Genomic DNA, 22,684 nt, shown 5'->3' with positions numbered 1-22,684 from the left:
CACTGCCTTTTTTCAGTATGATGAAGTAGGGGCTGTAAAACCCCTTCTTCATCTCGGCCGGAAGGACAGGTTCTATCGCATCCTTCCGTAGGAGGGTGGCGATCTCCACGCGCAAGGTAGCAGCGTTTTCATCCTTCATCAAGGTGTGGACTGGACAAGCCCGCTCTCCGATGCTGTGCTCGAGAGTTCATCAGCTTCGCGGGCACCGAACAAGAGGTCGAACTCGCCGTGGGACTCATCCTGAAGCCCAATCGGGGCAGAAAAGCATGCTGGGGAATGGGAGGTCCGCGGGGGGATACCCGGCAGAGGCGGTCCCATTGGGGTCCCAAAATCGCCCCCAGTGCTAGCCGCGCTGGCCTCAAACCCGTAGGTAGAAGGACCGAGGCGGGGAGCCGCTGGGGTGGCTTGCTTTCTTACAAAAGCAAGCCGCGACCACAACGTTGCCACGGTCATGTTCTCGCAGTGAGAACATGAACCATCCACGAATGCTGCCTCCGTGTGGGTCGCGCCCAGACACCGTCTGAAGTTGAGAGGTAACGACCACAACCAGGAATAACACACAAACGGAAAGGCATCTTTAAAAAGACGCATCTTTAAAAAAACGTTCCGTGTGTGCCGCTCTTTTAGAGAAATATACTCTTTCAAGAAAATATACTCTCTTTTTTCTGCCGAAGCACCCAGGGGCGTTCTCTGCAGTGCACCAGTGCAGAGGAGGGAGAAGTCGCTGAAATGCGCCGTCAGATCCAGCAGATGTGAATGAACAGTCAGCTCAGTAGACATCGACCGTTCGGCTCAGAAGAGAAAATCTGAATGAGTGGTTGCACGCCAGTTCCTTTTATACCCGTATGTCCGGGGGAGTGGCATGCAAATACCACTCGGCAATTTTCATTGGCCTTTTATCAAAGACTAGGGGTGTCTCGGGCTCCCAAGAGTGACCCCTAGTGTCACTACATCAACACAACGTCGAGTGAGTGACAGATAGGGAACCTGACACACTTATTAGCAGCTAATCTAAGACACTATATGATACTCTGTACAGCATATTACAGAGACAGGTCTGCATGCAGCAGTGTTGGGGTGTAACTAACTTAAATTGTAAAACGTAAACAATAAATAAACTTTTGTTCAAAATTAAGCCAACATTTTGGACACATTCTGGTACCAAAACATTAGTGGAACAGCTCCATAATTAATGTGCTGATCTCCACCTGTGGTTGCTTGAGTGGAACTGGCTTCATACATTCACTAAATATCATCTTGACACCAGTTGCTTAAAAACACTGTGTAACAATTGTTTTTTTTTTGTTTTTGTTTTTTTTTCTGTTCTGTTCCTGGGTAGTAAGTGTTATTTCCTAATTGCTTATGCCTCTAAAGTATAGAAAATGGCTATTATTCCCCACAAACTTTGCTTTTGTGACCAGGACAGTGATATTTTGAAATGTACCTATTTCCAATGAGAAAACGGGCAAATTTTTCGAAAAGTCTTTTCGTTCACATAAAGTCAGAAAAAACAAACATATGAATCCAAATTAACATGTATTTATACTAAAGTAATATTCAAAGCCGTGCTGGTCCATAATGGTAACAAGTACCCGTCTCTTCCCCTGGCTCACTCGGTGCACCTCAAAGAGGATTACAACAGCATTAAGACCTTGCTGGATGCCTTGAAGTATGATGAGTATGGCTGGGAGATCATAGGAGACTTCAAAATGGTGGCATTCCTGATGGGTCTCCAAGGCGGTTTTACCAAGTTTCCCTGCTATCTTTGCCTTTGGGACAGCAGGGACACCAAGGCGCACTACCACAGGCGGGACTGGCCACAGCGGACCGAGTTCTCTGTGGGGAGGAACAACGTCAAGTGGAAGCCACTGGTGGACCCCCGGAAGGTGCTGATGCCACCACTGCACATCAAATTGGGCCTTATGAAACAATTTGTCAGAGCTCTAGACAAGGAGTCGGCAGCCTTCAAGTACCTTCAAGACTTCTTCCCTAAGCTGTCTGAGGCAAAGGTCAAAGCCGGTGCCTTCGTCGGACCACAGATAAAGAAAGATTTTGTATTCATATGTTGTTTTTTTCTGACTTTATGTGAACGAAAAGACACAAATTCGTAAATTTCAGAATATCACTGTCCTGGTCACAAAAGCAAAGTTTGTGGGGAATAATAGCCATTTTCTATACTTTTGAGGCACAAGCAATTAGGAAATAACCCTTACTACCCAGGAACAAAAACTGTGTTACATAGTGAAATCATTGCAAAAATGGCTCAGAAAAGTCAATTTAGTTCTGAGAAAAGCACTGGTATCATTTGTTTGTAGAAAACACTCTGATATTTTGCTATATAATGCAATGACATTTATACAATTTAACTGTGACTTAAGTTAAATGTCCAAATACTTTTTGGGGCAACTGCAAGTTAGTTTGGTACAGTAGCTCATTTCAAAAACTACATGGCAGAAGGGGGCAGTAGAGAGCCAAGTAAAACACTTCAGTCCATTCTGTAATGAAACTTCAAATCTGCACACATCACATACACAACTTTAATCAGATGAATTATCTAAGGAAGGCAGAGTACATGGGAAACAGATCAAACTAGTAATCAGAAAAAAACTTGAAGCTATCATTGTGTCCTCAATGATAGCATCTGAGATTCCTGTTTAAGAGAGAATGGATGACAAAAATGAAACAACCTTAATGTCTCTTTGTGTTACACTAAACAATAAGAATCACAGGCCATTTTAACTAATAAACAGAAGAAGCTCAGAAGATCTTTTCTGAACCCTAGTAAGCTGCATTCCTGTCTACTGCCTACACAGGGAGCATCCTGAAATGGAGCCTCATAAGGGACTGAATTGAAACTATCTACATAACCAGAAAATCCACTTAACATCTGTGCACACAGTATGATCACACGGGAAGTCAGCATATTGTTTCTGAGAATTCCAGTACCCTAGGATTGGACACATTATGCCCACTCACTGACAAGGACCATCTACTAGCAAGTATGTTTAACTTTCCTTGTGGTGCAACTAGAAGCATGTTGCAGCAGCAAAGTGGGAGACCCAAGTTCAAATCCAGCATTGAAACCAGAATGTAATCATATTCCTGTAATCAGTTTTGAGGTTGCATTATTCCCTCTAACATAACATTTTTACACCACTGATGGTTACATTCAGGTTTGGGGGGTACAGTTTATAAAATATGGATTCCTCTTCACTGTACTACATCCTGTACAACTGAAAACAACTTCCCTTACAAAAAAATCGAAACTAGATTAAAATTTGCAGCAAACTGCAGCTTGTTATTGTCACATGCAAATGAGCTTTTGATTCGCCACAAATGTTTGCAGCTCTTTGCCGGTAGTGGTGAGCCTCCGGCAAACCTTTGGCAACAATGGACAATTTGTGGCAAGTTTGTCGCAAAGCTCATTTGCATGTGAAAATGATCAGTGGTAAATTTGCCATGAACTCTCCCTACCCTTTAACCTAACCCTAACCACAAAGATTGAAAAAAATGATAAGATTAAGAAACATACCACAACATAAATGTTCTACTAAATACAATCATACTGCCGTGTCACTAGATGGCAACAGTGAGGAGAAACGTGATGAAACAGAAAAGGAGAAAAAAACTAGTGGAAACAGGCTCTGTCTCGTTTGGAAGGCTGCATGTTAGGTAGGACGTGTCCTTTGAAGGCTGCAGTATACCGAGTGTCCTCCTTTAAACAAATCTCATTTAAACAAGATGGCCTTCGTAGGCCAAATGGAAACGGAATGTAACATGGTTGCTATGACAGCAAACCACTCTTTAACAAGCGCGAGCGCTTCGTGTGAGAAGGGAACAAAGTCCCTTTAGAAGGGAAAGTATGAGGTAAATTTTAGTTATAATGATGTAAAGTTATAATGAAAATAGATTTTACAGGTGTACTTTTGGTCTAATACTTTATTTTAATTATATATTAATATAATTATACATATTATATACTCTGCACCCATCTACTGAGGTACTTCGACTTGGGAATTAACATTACTTGCGTTTGAACATCATATTTACAGCGTAATGTTTTTAGACATTTCCATTGAAGCAAAGTATTGTGGGTTATGAGTGCCTACGAAGGATACACCTCATGCATCCTCCGAATTCCAGTGAAAGAAGGTCACATTCGAAGGCTGCATTCGAAGTGTCCTATTTACTTTTATGAAACGAGACAGCCTCGATGACGTATGCGGCCGAGAAATGCGACCTCCGGAGGATGCAGCCTTCCAAACGAGACACAGCCACAGATTAAACTTGATGGAGAAGAAACTTGATGAAAACAGAACAGAGAAATGTTTAATTTCCCCATTTATATCTTCAGTTTAATAATATAATATTTGACATATAATTTAAAAGTGATCATTTGTTATGTTAACACAGATAAAAAGACATCAATCTTACAGTGATGGGATAGGATTTTTAAAGTTCTTTCGTTTCCAACAGGGCGTTCCTTGGAGTGGGCGTGTCGTGTAGTGGGTGTTCCTTGTCGTCTTGCGAGATGCAGACAGATAAACTTGGGAAAATGGAGCTCACACTTGCCCATACGCCCAACAACACTTTACGTTTTGGCCACTAGGGGCAGTGTTTCGAATTTCAGAAAGCACAAACCGATTTTAGCCCATGAAAAGTCAACCTACTCTTCCTGATTTCACTGTGAGATTAGTGTTGTGCACAGATAGTGCTCCTCACGAGAAGCACATGGCAGCACGACTCACAATTATTTAAAAAGAGTTTGATGTTAGCATGTTGCTAGGCTAATGATGAAATACACAGCATCCATATTGATGTATTGCCTGAAATAATCACATTTTATTTAAACTGGCTTTCTGTTTTGAGATTCCCTTATTTTTTTAAAGGAAACATGTGATTCTGCTATTGATGCTGCCTTTGAATTTGGCCAACACAAGTATTTAAGTCAGAATCAGCTTTTTTGCCAAGTATGCTTACACATACAAGGAATTTGTCTTGGTGACAGGAGATTCCAGAGTACAACAATACAAAAACAATACAAAAACAGCAGCAAGACATATATAATAATAAAAAATAAAAAATAATTATACACATACGTACATACACACACAGACACACACATACATACATACACACATACACATACGTAGTGCAAATCTAATACAAATCTGTTATCTGTTATGTACAGTGCAAATACAATCTATGTACATTGCAAATTTTATTTTATTTTTTTCAGAGGATTGAAATTGCAGAAGAGGTTGGATGTGTTGGATAAATATAAAAAAGACTAAACTGTGTATTGCACATAGTTATTGCTCAATGGGGCAATTTAAGTGTTCATGAGATGGATAGCCTGAGGGAAAAACTATTCCTGTGCCTGACAGCTCTGGTGCTCAGAGCTCTGAAGCGTCGGCCAGAAGGCAACAGTTCAAAAAGGTAATGGGCAGGGTGAGTGGGGTCCAGAGTGATTTTTCCAGCCTTTTTCCTCACTCTGGAAGTGTATAGTTCTTGAAGGGGGGGGGGGGGGGCAGGGGGCAACCAATAATCCTCTCAGCAGTCTGAACTGTCCTTTGTAGTCTTCTGATGTCTGATTTTGTAGCTGATCCAAACCAGACAGTTATTGAAGTGCAGAGGACAGACTCAATGACTGCTGAGTAGAACTGTATCAGCAGTGCCTGTGGCAGGTTGAACTTTCTCAGCTGGCAAAGGAAGTACAACCTCTGCTGGGCCTTTTTCACAATGGAGTCAATGTGTGTCTCCCACTTCAGGTCCTGTGAGATGGTAGTGCCCAGGAACCTGAATGACTCCACTGCTGCCACAGTGCTGTTTAGAATGGTGAGGGGGGTCAGTGTTGGGGTGTTCCTCCTAAAGTCCACAATAATCTCCACCGTTTTGAGTGTGTTCAGCTCAAGGTTGTTTTGACTGCACCAGACAGCCAGCTGTTCAACCTCCCTTCTGTATGCAGACTCATCGTCATCTCGGATGAGGCTGATGACAGTGGTGTCGTCTGCAAACTTCAGGAGCTTGACAGAGGGGTCCTTGGCGATGCAGTCATTGGTATAGAGGGAGAAGAGTGGTGGGGAGAGCACACATCCCTGGGGGGCACCAGTGCTGACTGTACAGGTGCTGGAAGTGAGTTTCCCCTGTCTCACAAGTTGCTGCCTGTCAGAAAGCTGGTAATCCACTGACAGATAGACATGGGAACAGAGAGTTGGTGTAATTTATTCTGGAGTATAGCTGGGATGATGGTGTTGAAAGCCAAACTGAAGTCCACATAAAGGATCCTTGCATATGTCCCTGGTCTGTCCAGATGTTGCAGGATATGATGTAATCCTATGTTGACTGCATCATCCACAGACCCGTTTGCTCGATAAGCAAATTGAAGGGGATCTAGAAAGGGTCCAGTGATGTTCTTCAAGTGGGCCAACACCAGTCTCTCAAAATGATTTCATGACCACAGATGTCAGGGCGACAGGTCTGTAGTCATTAAGCCCTGTGATTTTTGGTTTCTTTGGGACAGGAATAATGATTGAGCGTTTGAAGCAGCATGGGACTTCACACTGCTCCAGTGATCTATTGAAGATCTGTGTGAAGATGGGGGCCAGCTGGTTAGCACAGGATCAAAGACATGCTGGTGAGATGCCATCTGGGCCTTAAGCTTTCCTCGTCTTTTGTTTCTGAAAGACCTGTGTAACACTTCTCAGTGGAAGGAGGAGGCGAGAAGCAAGATTTCCTGGTTCAGGTAGGCATTTAATTGTGCACCCTGTCGCTTACAGTTCCACACACACTCAACAGTTTCACAAGCAAATAGTTACTTAAAGAGTCCCACTTCATTACATCATCAGCATAACAACATATAACACCGTGGCCTTCCTTGCGCCAATCTCTCTCCCCAACTGCTGGCGGTGTGGCTCTTTTAAGCCGCTCTCCCGTGCTCACTGAAATTAGAGACAGGTGTTAGACAAAATTTAGCTCAGGTGTAAGCGCCCTTACTGCTTTCTCTCTCTCCGGAGAGATGCTTGACCATGCCCCCGTTGCCATAACCTGGCTCACATCATCTTCACAGATCTTAAGTGCAGGTTGAGTAGCAGGATGGGGGAGGAGGGGGGTTGCAGGAGGTGTTGGTGTTTGTGTGAAGTGAAGGTCAGAGTGGGTGTGGGGTGTGAGATTGGGTCTTTCAAATCTGCAGTAGAACACATTCAGGTCGTCAGCCAGTTGTTGGTCCACCACAGGGTTGGGGGTAGGAGTCCTGTAATTTGTGAGTTGTTTCATGCCACTCCACACTGATGCAGGGTCGTTAGCTGAAAACTTGTTTTTCAGCTTCTCAGAGTATCTTCTTTTAGCTACCCTGATTTCCTTGTTCAGTGTGTTCCTGGCCTGATTGTACAAGACTTTATCCCCACCCCTGTAAGCATCCTCTTTGGCCTGATGAAGCTGCCTGAGCTCTGCTGTAAACCACGGTTTATCGTTGTTGAACTTTAAATAAGTCCTAGTAGGAATGCACATATCCTCGCAGAAACTGATATATGATGTAACAGTATCTGTGAGCTCATCCAGATTGGTGTCTGCAGCCTCAAAAACACTCAAATCCATGCAATTGAAGCAGGCTTGTAGTTCCCGCTCTGCTTCATTGGTCCATCTCTTTACAGTCCATACTACTGGCTTGGTTGATTTTAATTTCTGCCTGTAGGTTGGAAGAAGATGAACCAGACAGTGATCAGAGAGTCCCAAAGCTGCTCTAGGGACAGAGCAATATGCATCCTTTATTGTTGTGTAGCAATGATCCAGTATGTTCCTGTTTCTGGTGGGGCATGTAATGTGCTGTTTGTATTTGGGCAGTTCACGTGTGAGATTTGCTTTGTTAAAATCCCCAAGAAAAATAATAACTGAGTCCGGGTATTGTTGTTCTGTGTCTGTGATTTGATCAGTCAGCTGTTGCAGCGCTGTGTTCACACACGCGTTTGGCGAGATATACACACTCATCAGAATAAACGAGGAAAACACCCGCGGCGAGTAGAAAGGCTTACAGTCATTAAAGAGTGCTTCCAAATTAGGACAGCACATACTCTTTAACGTTGTTACATCTGTACACCAACTTTCACTGATGTAAAAGCATGTTCCACCGCCTCTCGTTTTCCCCGTTAACTCCGCAATGCGATCTGCTCTGATCAGCTCAAACCCGGCAGATGTAACGCGCTGTCCAGAATGGCTTCACTCAGCCAGGTTTCTGTGAAGCACAAGGCAGCAGGTTGAAAAGTCCTTGTTTGTGCGGGTGAGGAGATTGTCTATTGTTAGGAAGAGGGCGGAGATTCGCTAGATGAATGCTCGGCAGCGCTGTTCGAAAACTGCGCCGATGGAGCCTGACCAGCGCGCCTGCTTGTCTCCCTCGCCTGTTTCTCCCAAACAACACAGCCGTGCCTCCAACTAAAATGTCCAGCAAAACATCTGAATATTCAAAAACCAGGAAAAGGTTGTCTGGTATATGCTGCCGAATGTTCAGCAGTTTGTCCCTGGTAAAACTGACTGGAAAAATATTACTAAACACAGGACAAACAAACAAAAACAACAAAAGAACTGAAGAGCTGCACACCGAGGCGGCCATCCGTGGCGCCATGTTTTGTAATCTAAGTCAGCTGGATGTTGCTGTCTACTTTTTGGAAAAACTTAATTTCAGAATCGTGCCTATGCTTAAAAATGCTGTCTACATGGGCAGCTCACAAGAGTTTCAAACAGAGCACGTAAGATCAGTGAACTGAATGAATGTGTGCAAATTCAAAATTCAGTATCATTGGGAAAGCAGATTAAACTCCTCGTATTGTATATGGTCTCATCAAGAGCCCACAAAAGTATGTAAGATATGTAGGACTTCATTACAGACTCTGTAAAAGATTTTTAAAGGTCCAGGCTTAAAGACATTTGCTAATGTTCTCCTGCTAAAGGTAAATCTAAAGAAATTTTACCTTGGAACAGGGCCACCCCATGCAGATAAAATAATGATTGATAAGTAGAGTAGCCAGTCATCTGAGTGGGGGGAATCAATGATGCGGCTTGCAAGTTCAGTATCATTAGGTCATATTTAAATTGAGTCATTTCATGCATGTTGATCGATTGGACTGCTATCCGATTAAGGTGTGCACATTCCATAAATTTACACTTGGACACGACAAGGTGTCTCTGGCATAGTATGCTGATATAGTTCCATTTGGGAGGAGTAAAGTGGCTTGAACAACCAGTGGTGCATTTTCAAAAAAGCATCGCTAGCCAATTATGGTTGCAAGTTCCATCATTTCCAGCATAGTTCCACGATTTGGTGTTTCCCCAAAACGTTGTTCCAACAAACAGTTGCAAATAGCATCACAAAGCTGTGTGGTTGGAACTAAATTTTTCAATCGTTATACACTCTGGGACCAAAAAAAGGGCACCTTTTCCTTCAGGGGAGCCTTTAGCCCTGTTGTTCCCTACCATGCAGTGCATTCTATATAGTCAAACATGACATCTATTCAATCTCCGTATAAGTTATTACTCCACCCCCTGCATAACATTGTTAACGATATGGCTGTGCTGATTTGCCACATAGTTACTACACTTTCAGGAAACAGTGGTGACTAGTTAGTTTCTCCAATTATGCATCATACCATGGTGGTTAAGCAGTGAGCAACGTTGTTGTATGGGAAACACAACCCATATGCATTTACACTTGAACGAGTGCCATCTTGTATATGTTTCAAACCTCCTGAAGTGGTTTGTGTGATAATGCTTAGTGACCAAATGTAAATACACCCTTTGGCCCACCCCTATTAGTCCCACAGGCTGCCCTCAGCCCTTGCTGTCCAACTTCAAGTCAACACTTTGGTGACATAATAGACTGTCAGGTAGCAGTCTACTCTAAAGTCCACACTAGTAAAGGCTTGGCAAAAGGGCACACTGAGGGCGCATAGTGGCTGCAAAGGGCACACTTGTGAGTACCCTACTATCTCATGGACTTTACGGACATGTGTGAGCAAATGCCACAAGACCGCATTAATGTGCTTAACTGGGCCTTACAGTGATTGAGTTCTTTCCATGATCTTCAGTAAACCTGACGTCTGCAATAGCAGAAGCTACTTCTGGTTCACTGATTATCCAGGGGTAATTAAAACTCAGCATTGATTATGCAGACTGATTGAGGTAATTAATATCCTCTAGGCAAGTGATGAACTACTCTGAGAAACCACACTCACAACAATGTACCAATCGACACTATTGATCTGCAAATTATAGAGAGAAGAATTCGTAGGGTTGAGGTTGATTAGTGTACTTCTGAAAATAACATTCAACCAATCACAATAAGTAAATGAGCATTGCGTATCTTTCCACTTTAATGCAACTCCACACAGCTGCACCAATTAAACTGCTCTTGTAATAGCGCAAATGTATTGTTTAAGCCCTTTTCGTTGGCATGGCTAATCTGAATTAACATACATTAACCTTTCTCCAAGCACCTCAGGGACTGTGAGGGAGAAAGTCCACAGCCAGAAGGGCCAGCAGGCCTAAACGCCACCCTCAATAAATGCACCGCCACCTGTTCTCCTCAAAAATGAAAGAAAAGACTCAGGACTTGTATTCAACAGCCTCAGACTGCACCAAAGCTTGATGAATCATTAATTGTTCATCGGTAGATCCGCTGGTGAATAGAACATACAGTATTTCATGGGCTGCAAACAATTCACATAAACAACGACCGACTGCAATACCCAGAGTTGGAGAAGACAAAGGAAGTTCATATGTGCAGGGCACATGTAAACATGGACAACCAGTGAGATCAGATAGAACAGTTTGACTATCTAAAGGTGTGTTATGACTGATGGCCTCCCAGCCTCTGTACTATTGGTTGCGAGTAGGCATTTCTACTTGACTGCTGTATCCAGCTGTATCAAATGGTAGATCATATGATCTACTCTGTCTGCACTCCCACTTGTGGTCAAAGTATTGCTGCGCATGTACCAGTGTTACTAACTAGTTTTCATTAATAAAAACTAAACCGAAAAGGAAAAGAAAGCTGAGATGTGTAATATTTTCCAGTGTTAAAATACTTAATAAATAAATAAATAAATAAACTCTGTTTGCTTTGAGTGACCTGTGCAGCCAGATGCAACATTAACTAAACTAACGGCATGAGTTGACGACGAACTATCTGTTTGTTTGATCAACAGCTAACAGGGCGCATATTCAGAAAGCTGATTGACAACAATGTTTAATTTGGCAAATTTATTTGATTGTGCTAGTGGTGCATAAATGACAAACATCAGCTTAACCAAAATAAAAATAAAAACTAAAACAGATGGGAAAAACTAACTGAACTAAAATACATTTTTATAAATCCAAAACTTACTAAAATAAAAAAAATGAATTAATTTTAGTTTTAGTTTTGATACGGAGTCCATTATAACATTTGCTTAGTATATGCCTAATATAATATATAATATACTGTATGCTTAAACATATTTAAATTATATCAGTTAACACATTAATGTTGTCAGCCCTGAAATAAAATAATAAATAAATAAAATAACTAAAATAACTAAACTGAAACTAGAAAACATAAAAATAAATAAATTACACACTTCAGCTTTAACTAAAATAAAACTAAACAGTTAGAAATAAAACTAAACTAAAACAAATTTTCATAACTCCAAAACTAACTAAAATAAAATAAAAATGACCTTGAATTTTAGTTTTGATACACAGTATATTCTAAAATGTGCTTAATGTATGCTTAATATTATATACTGTATAATATATGCTTAGACATATTTAAATTATATCAGTTAACACATTAACTTTGGCAGCCCTAAAAAATACTAAACATTTAAATAAAAACAAAAATTAACATAAAAATAACTAAACTGAAACGAAAAAAAAACAAAAAAATTTTTTTTACTAAATTGGAATGACAAATTGAAAATAAAAACTTACTGACAAAAAAGTTAGTTGATGAAAGTATTTAAAAAAATGTTGTGAACAATAATGAAGACCAAAAAGACACATCATGACGTTAATTAGTTTTTGTCGTAACCATTTGCGACCAGCGACGAGTGACAGGACATTTTGTCGGTCGCTCTGTTTCTATTTCTGTGGCGTCATGCCAGATAGCCTGCCCACTTTGAAATCTCATTGGTCCAAAATCCCTATACACATAGCTGTACATTAAACATTAAATATGTTCTAATAGGCTGTGATTGTGCTGCAGCAAGCAGAAGTTTTCCATTCAGTGTGGACAAACACATTGCTTGTCGCTGGAATTTAATTTGTCTGGTTTTGACACGATATCAGTGTGAACGACCCATAAGCCTTACTCATTTGAGCTTCAAAATTTATCTTAACCCAACAGGGAGAGATATGAAAAGCCACTTTCATCTTTTTTTCTAAACTATGGCACAGTTTGTTTGGGAAATTTAGATCAACACACCATAGCCAGTAAAGGATAAGTTAATAAAATAAAGCAATACCCACTAAAGGCAGTGTGTTACAGTGATTTTAACACAGTTAAGTAGTGTTGTAAGGCACGCCGAAAGTGTCATCAAGTAGGCTGTTAATGGCTGCCAAGCAATTTGGCCTATTAATATGAAATTAAATTAACATGCGGTTACAGGTGTGCAGATATCAGCAAATTTTACAACAGCTTCGAACATGGCTTATATATTTTTAGAATTCACATTTTGTCAGGGTGTGCTGAGTGACTCCAGCCAGGTGTCCTAAGCAACCAAATTGTCCCGGTTGCTAGGGAGGGTATAGTCACATGGGGTAACCTCCTCGTGGTCACGATTAATGGTTCTCGCTCTCAATGGGACGCGTGGTAAGTTGTGCGTTGATCACGGAGAGTAGCATGAGCCTCCACATGCTGTGAGTCTCCGCTGTGTCATGCACAACGAGTCACGTGATAAGATACACGGATTGATGGTCTCAGAAGCAGAGGCAACTGAGACTTGTCCTCCTCCACCCGGATTGAGGTGAGTAACTGCGTCACCACGAGGACCTACTAAGTAGTGGGAATTGGGCATTCCAAATTAGGGAGAAAATGGGATAAAAAAAAATGTATTAAAAAAATCACATTTTGTGATATGATCAATATCTAGCTGCTCTGAGACATATAGAATGCAAAACTGTAACAAACATAAACAGAAGCAGAGAGATGCTGAGATCATGATGAACAGAAATGACTCTGTATGAGTTTCTGCTCTCTTTAATAAATTCATCCCTAAATAAATAATAAGTGTCAATTTCGAGACTTTCAGCATCTCATAAGCCCATGGCAAGGTTCAGCCTCTGCAATATGAACCCAGATTAAAGTTTAAATGGGAGATTCGCATCACATTTGGCTGAAATCCACGACAGTCATGTCAAAATCAGTGGTGCATTCTGGGAGCTGCTATTGATTCTTCTTTCTGTCTATGATTCTTTGACAGAGCTAAGAAAATGCCTGATATGTCTATTGCCATCAAGATCTGCCTCTACTTCATCATAAGCAGTTTATTATTACATGATGTAGATTACACATTCTTCAATCAGCTTTTGTGCATGCTTGCTATCATTATATTCAATGTATAATAGAGGTTGAGTTTGTGTTATCTCTTGCTTTTGAAGAATAAAGACATGCTAAATTAAGCTCTTTCATACCTTCATAAAGCCAGTCACTCAGACCGTTCAATATCACACCCTCCTTCCCAGTTGAAACCAAACGGATGGATCTGTTCTCCACAGTGGCTCGGTAGTAGATGTTATTCTCAAATATAAAAATCTAGAAAAAAAGACAAACAATGCAATCAAAATTTGATGGATTTGCCAGGAGAGGTTTACTGGTTATGATACAGAAATTTACAATGTTATCGAATAACTATTTATTATTCTTTATTTTCCCCCTGAGGTCCACTTCTAATGTCAGAAGTTTTTTGCACCAATTCAATTTTTCATGACGTTAAAGGAACAGTACACCCAAAAATGAAAATTCTGTCATCATTTACTTACCCTCATGATGGTCAGAACCCATATGACTTTCTTCTGTGGAACACAAAAAGTGGATTTTTACAAATATTCTGGCCCATCTTTATCAATATAGTGGCAATTTATAGGGACTCACATTAATGCTTAAAAAAAGACAACATTTGTTTGTTTGGTTTGTTTCTCCCCAAAACATACCGTATGCTTTCAGAAGACTAGGAATAGGAATATGATGCATGAGCTACATGGACTACTTTATGATACTTTTGGGTCCTGTGGCAGTGTGAGCACAGGGGGACACCACAAAGGCATGGCCCTTGACGGCTCAGAAAACTGAATGCTCCATTAATCCGAATTCAAACCTCAGGATGATTTTATATCTAATTGGAGAAATTTTTTACACTTGATAGTATTTTTATTTTATTTTATAAACAATAATAGTTGCAATGATTTGTACCTGTGAATGGAAACCCGCCGCAGCAGTGTCTAATCATTTCTTAAACTCCTCACCCATCCAGTAATAAGCGACTGTGATTGGTCCATTCTGACCAGCACTGAGAAAAGTGACAGGTGTCACCTGACAGTGCTGTCAATGTGCTGCTTTAGCAGTGGTCTGGACAGTTATTTACAACCGATTAATGATATTAAAACTTATAACATGAATAAAGATTGAAATAAAGATTCAATGCACTGCACTATATCGTGAACTTGTTAGATATGAACTGACCTAAGGCAATTAAAAAAAACTGCAGTCACGTGTTGTTCAGTTGTATATAGCTTCAAATTATTTCTTTTTTTTATATGAAAAATTTAGCAAGGTCTGGACCTCGGTGACCTCACAGCTGGTTACAGTCATTCCTACATCTTCTCAGCGCATCTGTCTTTGTTCTAACTGCCGCTGATGATGCCTTTGCGGGGCACTTTGAAAGAAGAACAATCCATGCTGTAGGGCCGTTATAAACAGAATTCCATTAAGAATCACTTAAAGGGGTCACGTCATGAGGAATCATATTTTCCTTGATATTTTGACATATGTTTTTATAGTGGAAAGTGTACATTTCAGAACTCAAAACAATCCCCAATGCAATAAAAGCATTTATTGAAACCAAGTTACAAAAACGCTTCATTCTTTACTTACATGACCTCCCTACGTCATTTGGGAGCTTATTAATTCATGACCGCCTCTACAGCTCAAAAACATCAACACCTACAGTTGCAATCGAAATTATTCAACCCCCCCAAGACAGTAAGGATTTACAAAGCTAAGCTTTTCTAATGACCCAGAATTTTTCAACTTTACATCTGTATCAGTTGAGTGACACATTCAAAGTCATAGTGTGAATATATAACCTAATATTTCTAAATAGCAGGATTTTTTTAAAATACAGCCATGTCATAATTATTCAAACCCTATTGCATGTAGCTGTTTCTTAAATATGTAAGGCTACACAAGTAATTGTTTTAAAACAAAATTAATCATCAATCTGCAATGGCACTTACGTATTTAAGTTTTAAAATGTAAGTTTAGCGTTGTAAGCAAAAATGTATTTCTATGCAAAAAATGCAATTAAAAATAAGCTGTCTCAAAAGCTAATAGAGGAGATTATTTCATTACACAAGAAAGGTCATGGCTAAAAGTACATTTCCAAGGCACTTCAATTTCCAATAGACAAAGATGGCAGCACCATTCATATATTTTTTAAATATGGTACAACAGCAACCTTCTTGGGGTGTGGAAGAAAGCAAAATTTCACCAAGGGAAATGTTGACTTGAATATTCAAGAAGTAATTAGGAAAGACCTGTGGAGTCCTGGAAAAGGGTTTTATAGACGTAGGACACTAAACTGAAAATGAGTTTTAGACCCATGGGTCAGCAGTACGTCTGGAGTAAGATGACAAGGTGATGACAAGAACAACACCATCCCAACAGTCAAGCATGGAGGTGGGTCAGTCCTGTTATGGGGTGTTTTGCAGCTGCAGCAAACGGATATCCTGACTATGTGACTGACACCATGGATTCTTTCAGGTATCAGGCCATTTTGGCATGAAGAATGTGATGCCTTCAGTGTGTCCTGAAGCTCGGTGATCACTGGAATTTCCAGCAAGACAATAACACCAAGGAGACATCCAAGTTGTCCAAAATCTGGTTCAAGGATAGGTTGTGGAATGTCCTTAAATTTAATGATGAAGTCCATCATTAAAATCCCATTGCAAACCTTTGTTGGGATTTCAAGGAAGCAGTGGCAGCACAGAAACTAAAGAATGTCAATGAGCTGGAAGCTTTTGCTCATTAGAAATGTATAAAAATTCTAATAGAGAGGTGTCCGAAGCCTGAGAACACTTACCTGAAACATTTATTTGCTGTTATTAAGGATAAAGGATGCTCCACAAATGATTGACTTTGGGGGTTGAATATTTTTGACATAACATTTCTGGAGAGAATTAGTTATTTTTTATTTTTAAGTTTGGGTAACTGAACTCTTTGTTCTTAGAATCACTCAAATGTGTATTAAAAACTTACTTTGACTGTTTACTGAGGTTTTAGTTGATGTGTTTTAATTCACATCACCAGAATGTATTGCTGGTCAGAGGGGTTGAATAATTTTGATTGCAACTGTACTTCACATCATCGCACCCTTGGCCCCACCCAGTGGTGCTTCAGTTCCTAAGCTGAGAGTGAAGGACAAAGAAGGCCTACTGTAGCCTAACTATTCCTGAACACCAAATAGGACCAATCTGGAATATTTTCAATTATTTTTGTATTTAAACATGCACAGACACATCTTGGACTGCTTGGCACATATCTTGCGCCTCTTTTAAAAGACGTGGTGTCAAGTTACAACTCTGAAGAGGACAATCCACTCTCTGTCATTCAGTTGCTGCCTCTTGTTGTGTTGAGCACAAATGCGTCATGGACATGTTCTTTCGCCCATCTGCGCTATTTTTAATTGTTGGTGTATGAAAACATGCGCTGGAAGTCTTTAACCGTTTAGATGTGTTTCCGGTGATGTGCATTTCAGTGCAGGATGATACTGGAAACTGGATGTGTATGCGTAGTTTACACCATGCTTTGTAGCACTTTTGCACCACCAACTATGTATGTGCGTCATATGGATGTGTCTACAGCGTATTTTAGCGTGGATTGCTTGTGAACAGTCATAAAACAATTCAAGCTTTGCAAAGGAACTTTTATTGAAGGATGGGGCAGTTAAAAACACTTGGACCCGATGCAGTCGGAAGTACATTCCATTAATAAATATTTCAAATGTTAAGACTGTTTGATAGTTTCTAAACTGTTAATTTGTGTTGTTGGCAGTAGTAGCACCAGCGCGTGCAGCACAAAATGGAAAAGGACATCTGTTTACTGATGGCGCAATGTGCCGCAATGGTAGACAGCATCACTGATGATAAAAAGGTTCTATTGCTTTTGATGCGACGCGACTCTCATGTCCAGTGTAGACAGGGTGTGAATGTTAACAGTTGTGCTAGAGATGAACAGTTTAATATATTCAGATGCAATGTATTCGATGTGCATTATATGTAACCCCTGAAATGTAGTTTTATAATGTTGTGGAGCTTGTTCATTCTCTTCTAGTGATGTCCAGTTCGTGAACTAATTGCTCTATTGAACCGGTTTTTTTTAGTGAATGAGTTGATCTAGTTCACCAAATCGGACTGAATCGTTTGAAACAATTAGAGTCTCACGTCAACACTGATCCACAAGTTACTCTATCTTAAACTGTCTCTTGGATGTGGCGATAACCGGGAGTAATATGATGCTAGAACTGGTGATATCTGCATTTGCCAACTCTTTTTTGCAATGAACTGCTCCAACTAGTTCACAAATCGGACTGAACCCTCGGGATGCAACAGCTCGAGTCAACAGTACAATGAGTTGCTCGTAACTGTTCTCGAGTCAACAGAACTGAACTGAGAATCGCCTCTTTCGGAGGCGTCCGGCGTACTGAGAATCGATGAGCTGCTGACATTGAGCATGTGTGTGATTAAGGGGCAAAATGTATGTTTCAGGTGTATTTTGCTGAACAACAGAGAGTGTAACAAATAAAATATACTGAAAATATGTTTATGACTTGATTGTATTACTGCTTAATCAACGTATGAAGATGATCCAGTCTACAGCTCTCAAGTCAACAGTACACTGATCCGAGGACAGCAGCTCTTGCATCAGCAGTACATTAAGTCATTCGCAGCAGTTCTCGAGTCAACAGTACACTGATCTGAGGACAGCAGCTCTCAAGTCAAAAGTACATTGAGTTGATCACAGCAGTTCTCGTGTCAACAGTACACTGAACTAATAATCGCCTCTTTTGGACATCAGTGAGCAGCTGATGAGCATGCGTGAACAGATGACTTGAATGAGGGGGCGAAACGTTTCAATCGCGAGATGTAAACTAATATTACTATTGAGTATTGTGCATGCAGATTATATCTGAAGTTGTGATGAGCTGGATCATGGTTTCTGTAAAAAAGGGTGAGTTGATTAAGACCAGTTTAATCACTTTATATGCTTTAGACATGTAGAACATCCGCGTTTGTATATCAGTGCCAGTATTGGAGGCTTTAGGTGCAAAACTTTAATGTAGGATGTATTGTAAGATCACTGAATGAAAAACTGATGACAATAAACACCCTTATTATTATAACTTAATTAAATAAAATGTTATAATCAGCAATATGCCCTTACATATGGCTTTACTGAATGTGTTTGTGCATGTATTCTACAACGCTGGCGTATTAGCATTATATATAATGACGTAAATGAACTGGTGAATCGGTTTTTTGAACCAGTTCATTGAAACGAACCTTCCGAAAGAAACGGTTCATGGAAAAGAATCAGACTTCCCATCACTATTCTCTTCAGATTGAGTTTCGAAAACAGCTGTATTTGAGGGGCTGGGGGAAGACAATAAAACTACATAAAAAAAGAGCATTTCATGACCCCTTTAAAAAGTCAGTTGTGAATGACCGTTATCACCTTTTAGCCCTCTGAAGCTCTCAAAGTGGAAGGTAACTCAAAGGAAGCATAGGGATGATCACTTCTGAGTGGAATGCGGGAGCTAGATGTGAGGAAAGTGGCTAGAGATTATTTTTCACTGCAGGCATTTTGAGGTGTCTTGGGATGTACAGCTTAATTGTTCTTTATTTTTTATTTATATTAGTGTTTTGTGATGCAAACCATTGATATATTGAACTTTTACTCACATTTTTCCATCCTTTCCACACATCAAAAAACAGCTAAAGATTTGGTAAAATTTGACGTTATATTTTTATTAAGGGTTTTTACGAATATTGGTATCTAGTCAGCTTTCTCATATTACTTTATGAAGTGTGTAACATGACCTTATCGTGACTGGATGTGCCAAGCTTCTGATCACACAATTGGCTCCATTGACGTTGTTTGTAGTGTCATTGTGTCCCCATGATATGACCCCTTTATAGATATTATATAAACTGACAGTGAATAAAAGATGACAGTGCTTCAAAAGACAGAGACCTCATACAGATTCTAAGGCTTTTTTTAGTGTTTTTTTTTTTCTTTGTTGGAGTGAATGTCAGTATCAAAGCCAGGACTGTGTCTAAGAGGAACCTGGTGGATTCATTTTAAAAATGACCTCCACAGCCATGTCTCTAAAATGACCTCTGCGTTTAGAAATAAATATGAACACTGCTCAATATCACTTAAATAAGTTCCTGAGGAAGATGACAGGCCATTTTCATTTTTTCTCAGAAGAGAACATGATCACATGGTAAGTTGGAATGTTCTTTACAGATGTTCCACACCCTGACATTGGCCCCATTATGCCGAGTTACTGATCAAGTTAGCATCATCTCCAATCAGACATTTTTGCATCGGTTCAAATATGTTTACCTTCTCCTGTGGTATGACCGGAAGTGGTGAGACCCAGATTCACACCCCGCATTGAAACCAGGAAGAAATCGTGTTCGCATAATCAGCGATAAGCTTAATTTGGAGTATACATTTTCCTATTTTCACTCCATTGACTGTTATATGCATTCCCTTTTCACTGTATTACATCCTTTACAGTTAAAAACAACTAGCTTTTGGCGCCCTCCTGTAGGGGCTCCAAAAAAGTCAACCTAACCCAAATTTCCAAATTTACTATGTGATCAGTCTAGAGGAGAACCATCCTGGATCAAACCAAGAAGCTTTGAATGTTTCAAATTTGGGGGTAGCAGACATAATTGGGTATGATACTTTATTCAGTCTTTAAATGCCAAATATTTACTCAGACAATGATCCAATACATTTAAAATATGAATTAATGAATAGTGATAATGATCTGAATAACAGCTAATTTTATTTGAACTTACCTACATTTTCCTTGTTAGCACAGATGTGTGAAAGTAACTGTCATTTGACACACCTCACATTATCATCACATTAAGATCCTTTAATGTCAGATATTTTTGGGTTTGTATCTACTACTATACTCTAATACACTAAAAAGAACACCACAAACAAAACACAGCTTTCAAAGCAAATCAGGTAACAAATTGATAATAGAATCTGAATTTCTTTAGGGTTTATGTAGTAAACATGACCTCTGAAGACCATAAACAACCAGTGTGAACATGTAGACTTTTAATGATTTCTAGCATTAAGTTTTCACTTCATTACATTTATTATCAAAACAGAAGCTGGATAGCTAGAAAATTTGGCACCCAGGCCAACTGTTGGTCAATACTTCTAAATGCATTTAATTCTCATCAGTGTGTTTGTGAGTTTTTAAGGCCACATCCACATTAATACGTTTTAGTTTGAAAAAATCTAGTTACGTTTTGTCCTTCTGTCCACACTGAGGTGGCGTTTTTGTCCAGCGAATACAAAGCTTTTAGAAAACGCTCTTTCAAGTGGATAAATTTGTAAACACCTTTGCGTTGTAGTGTGGATAAGGAAAACAGAGATATTCAAAATCGATTTTGTATTTGTTGTCATGTGATACATTTAACCCAAAACAATTAAGATGGCGGCCCATGTTGTAGTGGCGTTGTTGTGCCTGGTATCCACTTTGATAGCGTTGTTAAAGATAAATGTTACTTTGTACCACCTTCAGGTTTACTAGGAATTGCTGTCAATGAGGACAATTGCGTTTCAGACCGTACATGGAAATGACACCGGTCCACGCTTCCTACGTTTTTCCCCGCATTTGCAGTATAAGCGTGTGATGAGGAGGAGGGTCAGGCCGGGCCAGGCCATGAGGACACACGCCCGGAATTGGGCTAATCAGCCAGAAGGGGGATAAAGACGAGCTGGAGGCGCCAGTTTGAGAGAGAAACACATGCGGCCGCTGTGTGTGTGTCTATGTGTTTGTGTTTAAGTTGATTCAAGTTCATTTATGTTATTAAAACTAATGTTGACTGTTCATCCAGTTCCCGCCTCCTCCTTGCCCACCTTACCCCATTATATTGGTGCCGAAACCCGGGAGGGAGGAGAGATTTGCTTTTGCGGAGTCCTCGCCGCTGCTATCCACCAGGGGAGCAGCCACAGCTGTCTGCCTGGGGACAGAGGGGTCGCTGCCGGCCGCCAGGGGAGGAGCGAGCTGTTGTCAGCCAAGAAAGGGGAGGAGCCGTTCCGTCCACTAGGGATCAGAGGACTCGCTGCCATCCGCCAGAGGAGGAGTGAGCTGTCATCTGCCAAAGGTCGGAGGAGTGGCTGAGGATCAGGTGACGGCGTGTCCGGGGACCGGCAAGCCAGTTTTCTCTCTCTCCTCTCTCTCTGTTGCTCCGCCCCCCTCGTCTCTCCCAGGGCTCCAGAAAGGCAGGGAAGACCTGCCTTTAAAGTTGATTCAAGTTCATTTATGTTATTAAAACTTCCGTTGACTAAGTTCCATCCGGTTTCCGCCTCCTCCTTGCCCACCTTACCCCATTACAAAGAATTTTCAGACGTTTCAGTGTGGACGAGCAACTTTTGGAAAACATTTGAAAATGTCAGTGTGGACGGAGATGTTTAAAAAAAAAAAAAAAAAAAAAAAAAAGTTTGTCAAATTTATCCAGATTAATGTGAACATAGTCTAAGACAACTATTGGCTGTTTAAAGTAGCATAGGACCTATATATTGTTAAATGTTATGGCTGCAGATTTTCATCCTGTTTGTGAATATCTATACTGTTGCAATCTGATTTCTATAAATCAATAGAAACCCAGAGTCCTTGTAGTTGTATTTCATCATGAAGTTCTTCATGCTGGGTTTGTGTATGCATTTTGCTTGGAGTTAGTGTGCTGCAGTGGATGTGAGTGGTGTCAATAACACATCAAAAAGAGCAGTGAAAGTGGACTGGCTCAGGAGAAGCATCGATTCGTAATCTCTTTGAAACACACCACAGCCACTTCAAACTGCACTGGATGACACTCACTGATCTATACAGGCGTGGTTTAGCCTAAAGAACCACAACAAACAAAGCAAACTTAAATGTGGCTTATCATGGAAAACATGATTGTGTTTTTCATCTCACATTTGCTTTTATGAGACTACCGGTTAGGTTAAGGTTTAAAGGGGTCATGAAATGGAGAATCAAATTTTCCTTGATATTTAGACATATAAGAGGTAACTGTACTATAAAAACATTCTGTAAATTTCAGAACTCAAAACTTCCTCTCCAGTCTAAAAAGAGCATTTATAGTCGCCACCCTGCTGAAACATCTCGTTTTGAAATATGTCTGT

The 22,684-nt window shown here is 40.3% G+C and overlaps 1 protein-coding gene across 4 annotated transcripts in view; it reads right to left on the bottom strand.

Annotated features, from left to right (window-relative positions):
• LOC127431848 (dipeptidyl aminopeptidase-like protein 6) overlaps positions 1–22,684 on the bottom strand; it is a 545,012-nt gene that overhangs the window by 57,956 nt on the left and 464,372 nt on the right. For all 4 annotated transcript variants that reach the window (XM_051682454.1, XM_051682457.1, XM_051682458.1 and 1 more), the window contains one exon: positions 13,660–13,780. In XM_051682454.1, coding sequence (XP_051538414.1) covers positions 13,660–13,780 — 121 coding nt within the window. The remainder of the gene's footprint in view (positions 1–13,659; positions 13,781–22,684) is intronic.

This window comes from Myxocyprinus asiaticus, chromosome 41 (genome assembly GCF_019703515.2).
Source record: "Myxocyprinus asiaticus isolate MX2 ecotype Aquarium Trade chromosome 41, UBuf_Myxa_2, whole genome shotgun sequence".
Taxonomy (NCBI): domain Eukaryota; kingdom Metazoa; phylum Chordata; class Actinopteri; order Cypriniformes; family Catostomidae; genus Myxocyprinus; species Myxocyprinus asiaticus.
The sequence above is the reverse complement of the archived record's forward strand: the minus strand, read 5'-3'. Positions and strand labels throughout refer to the sequence as shown.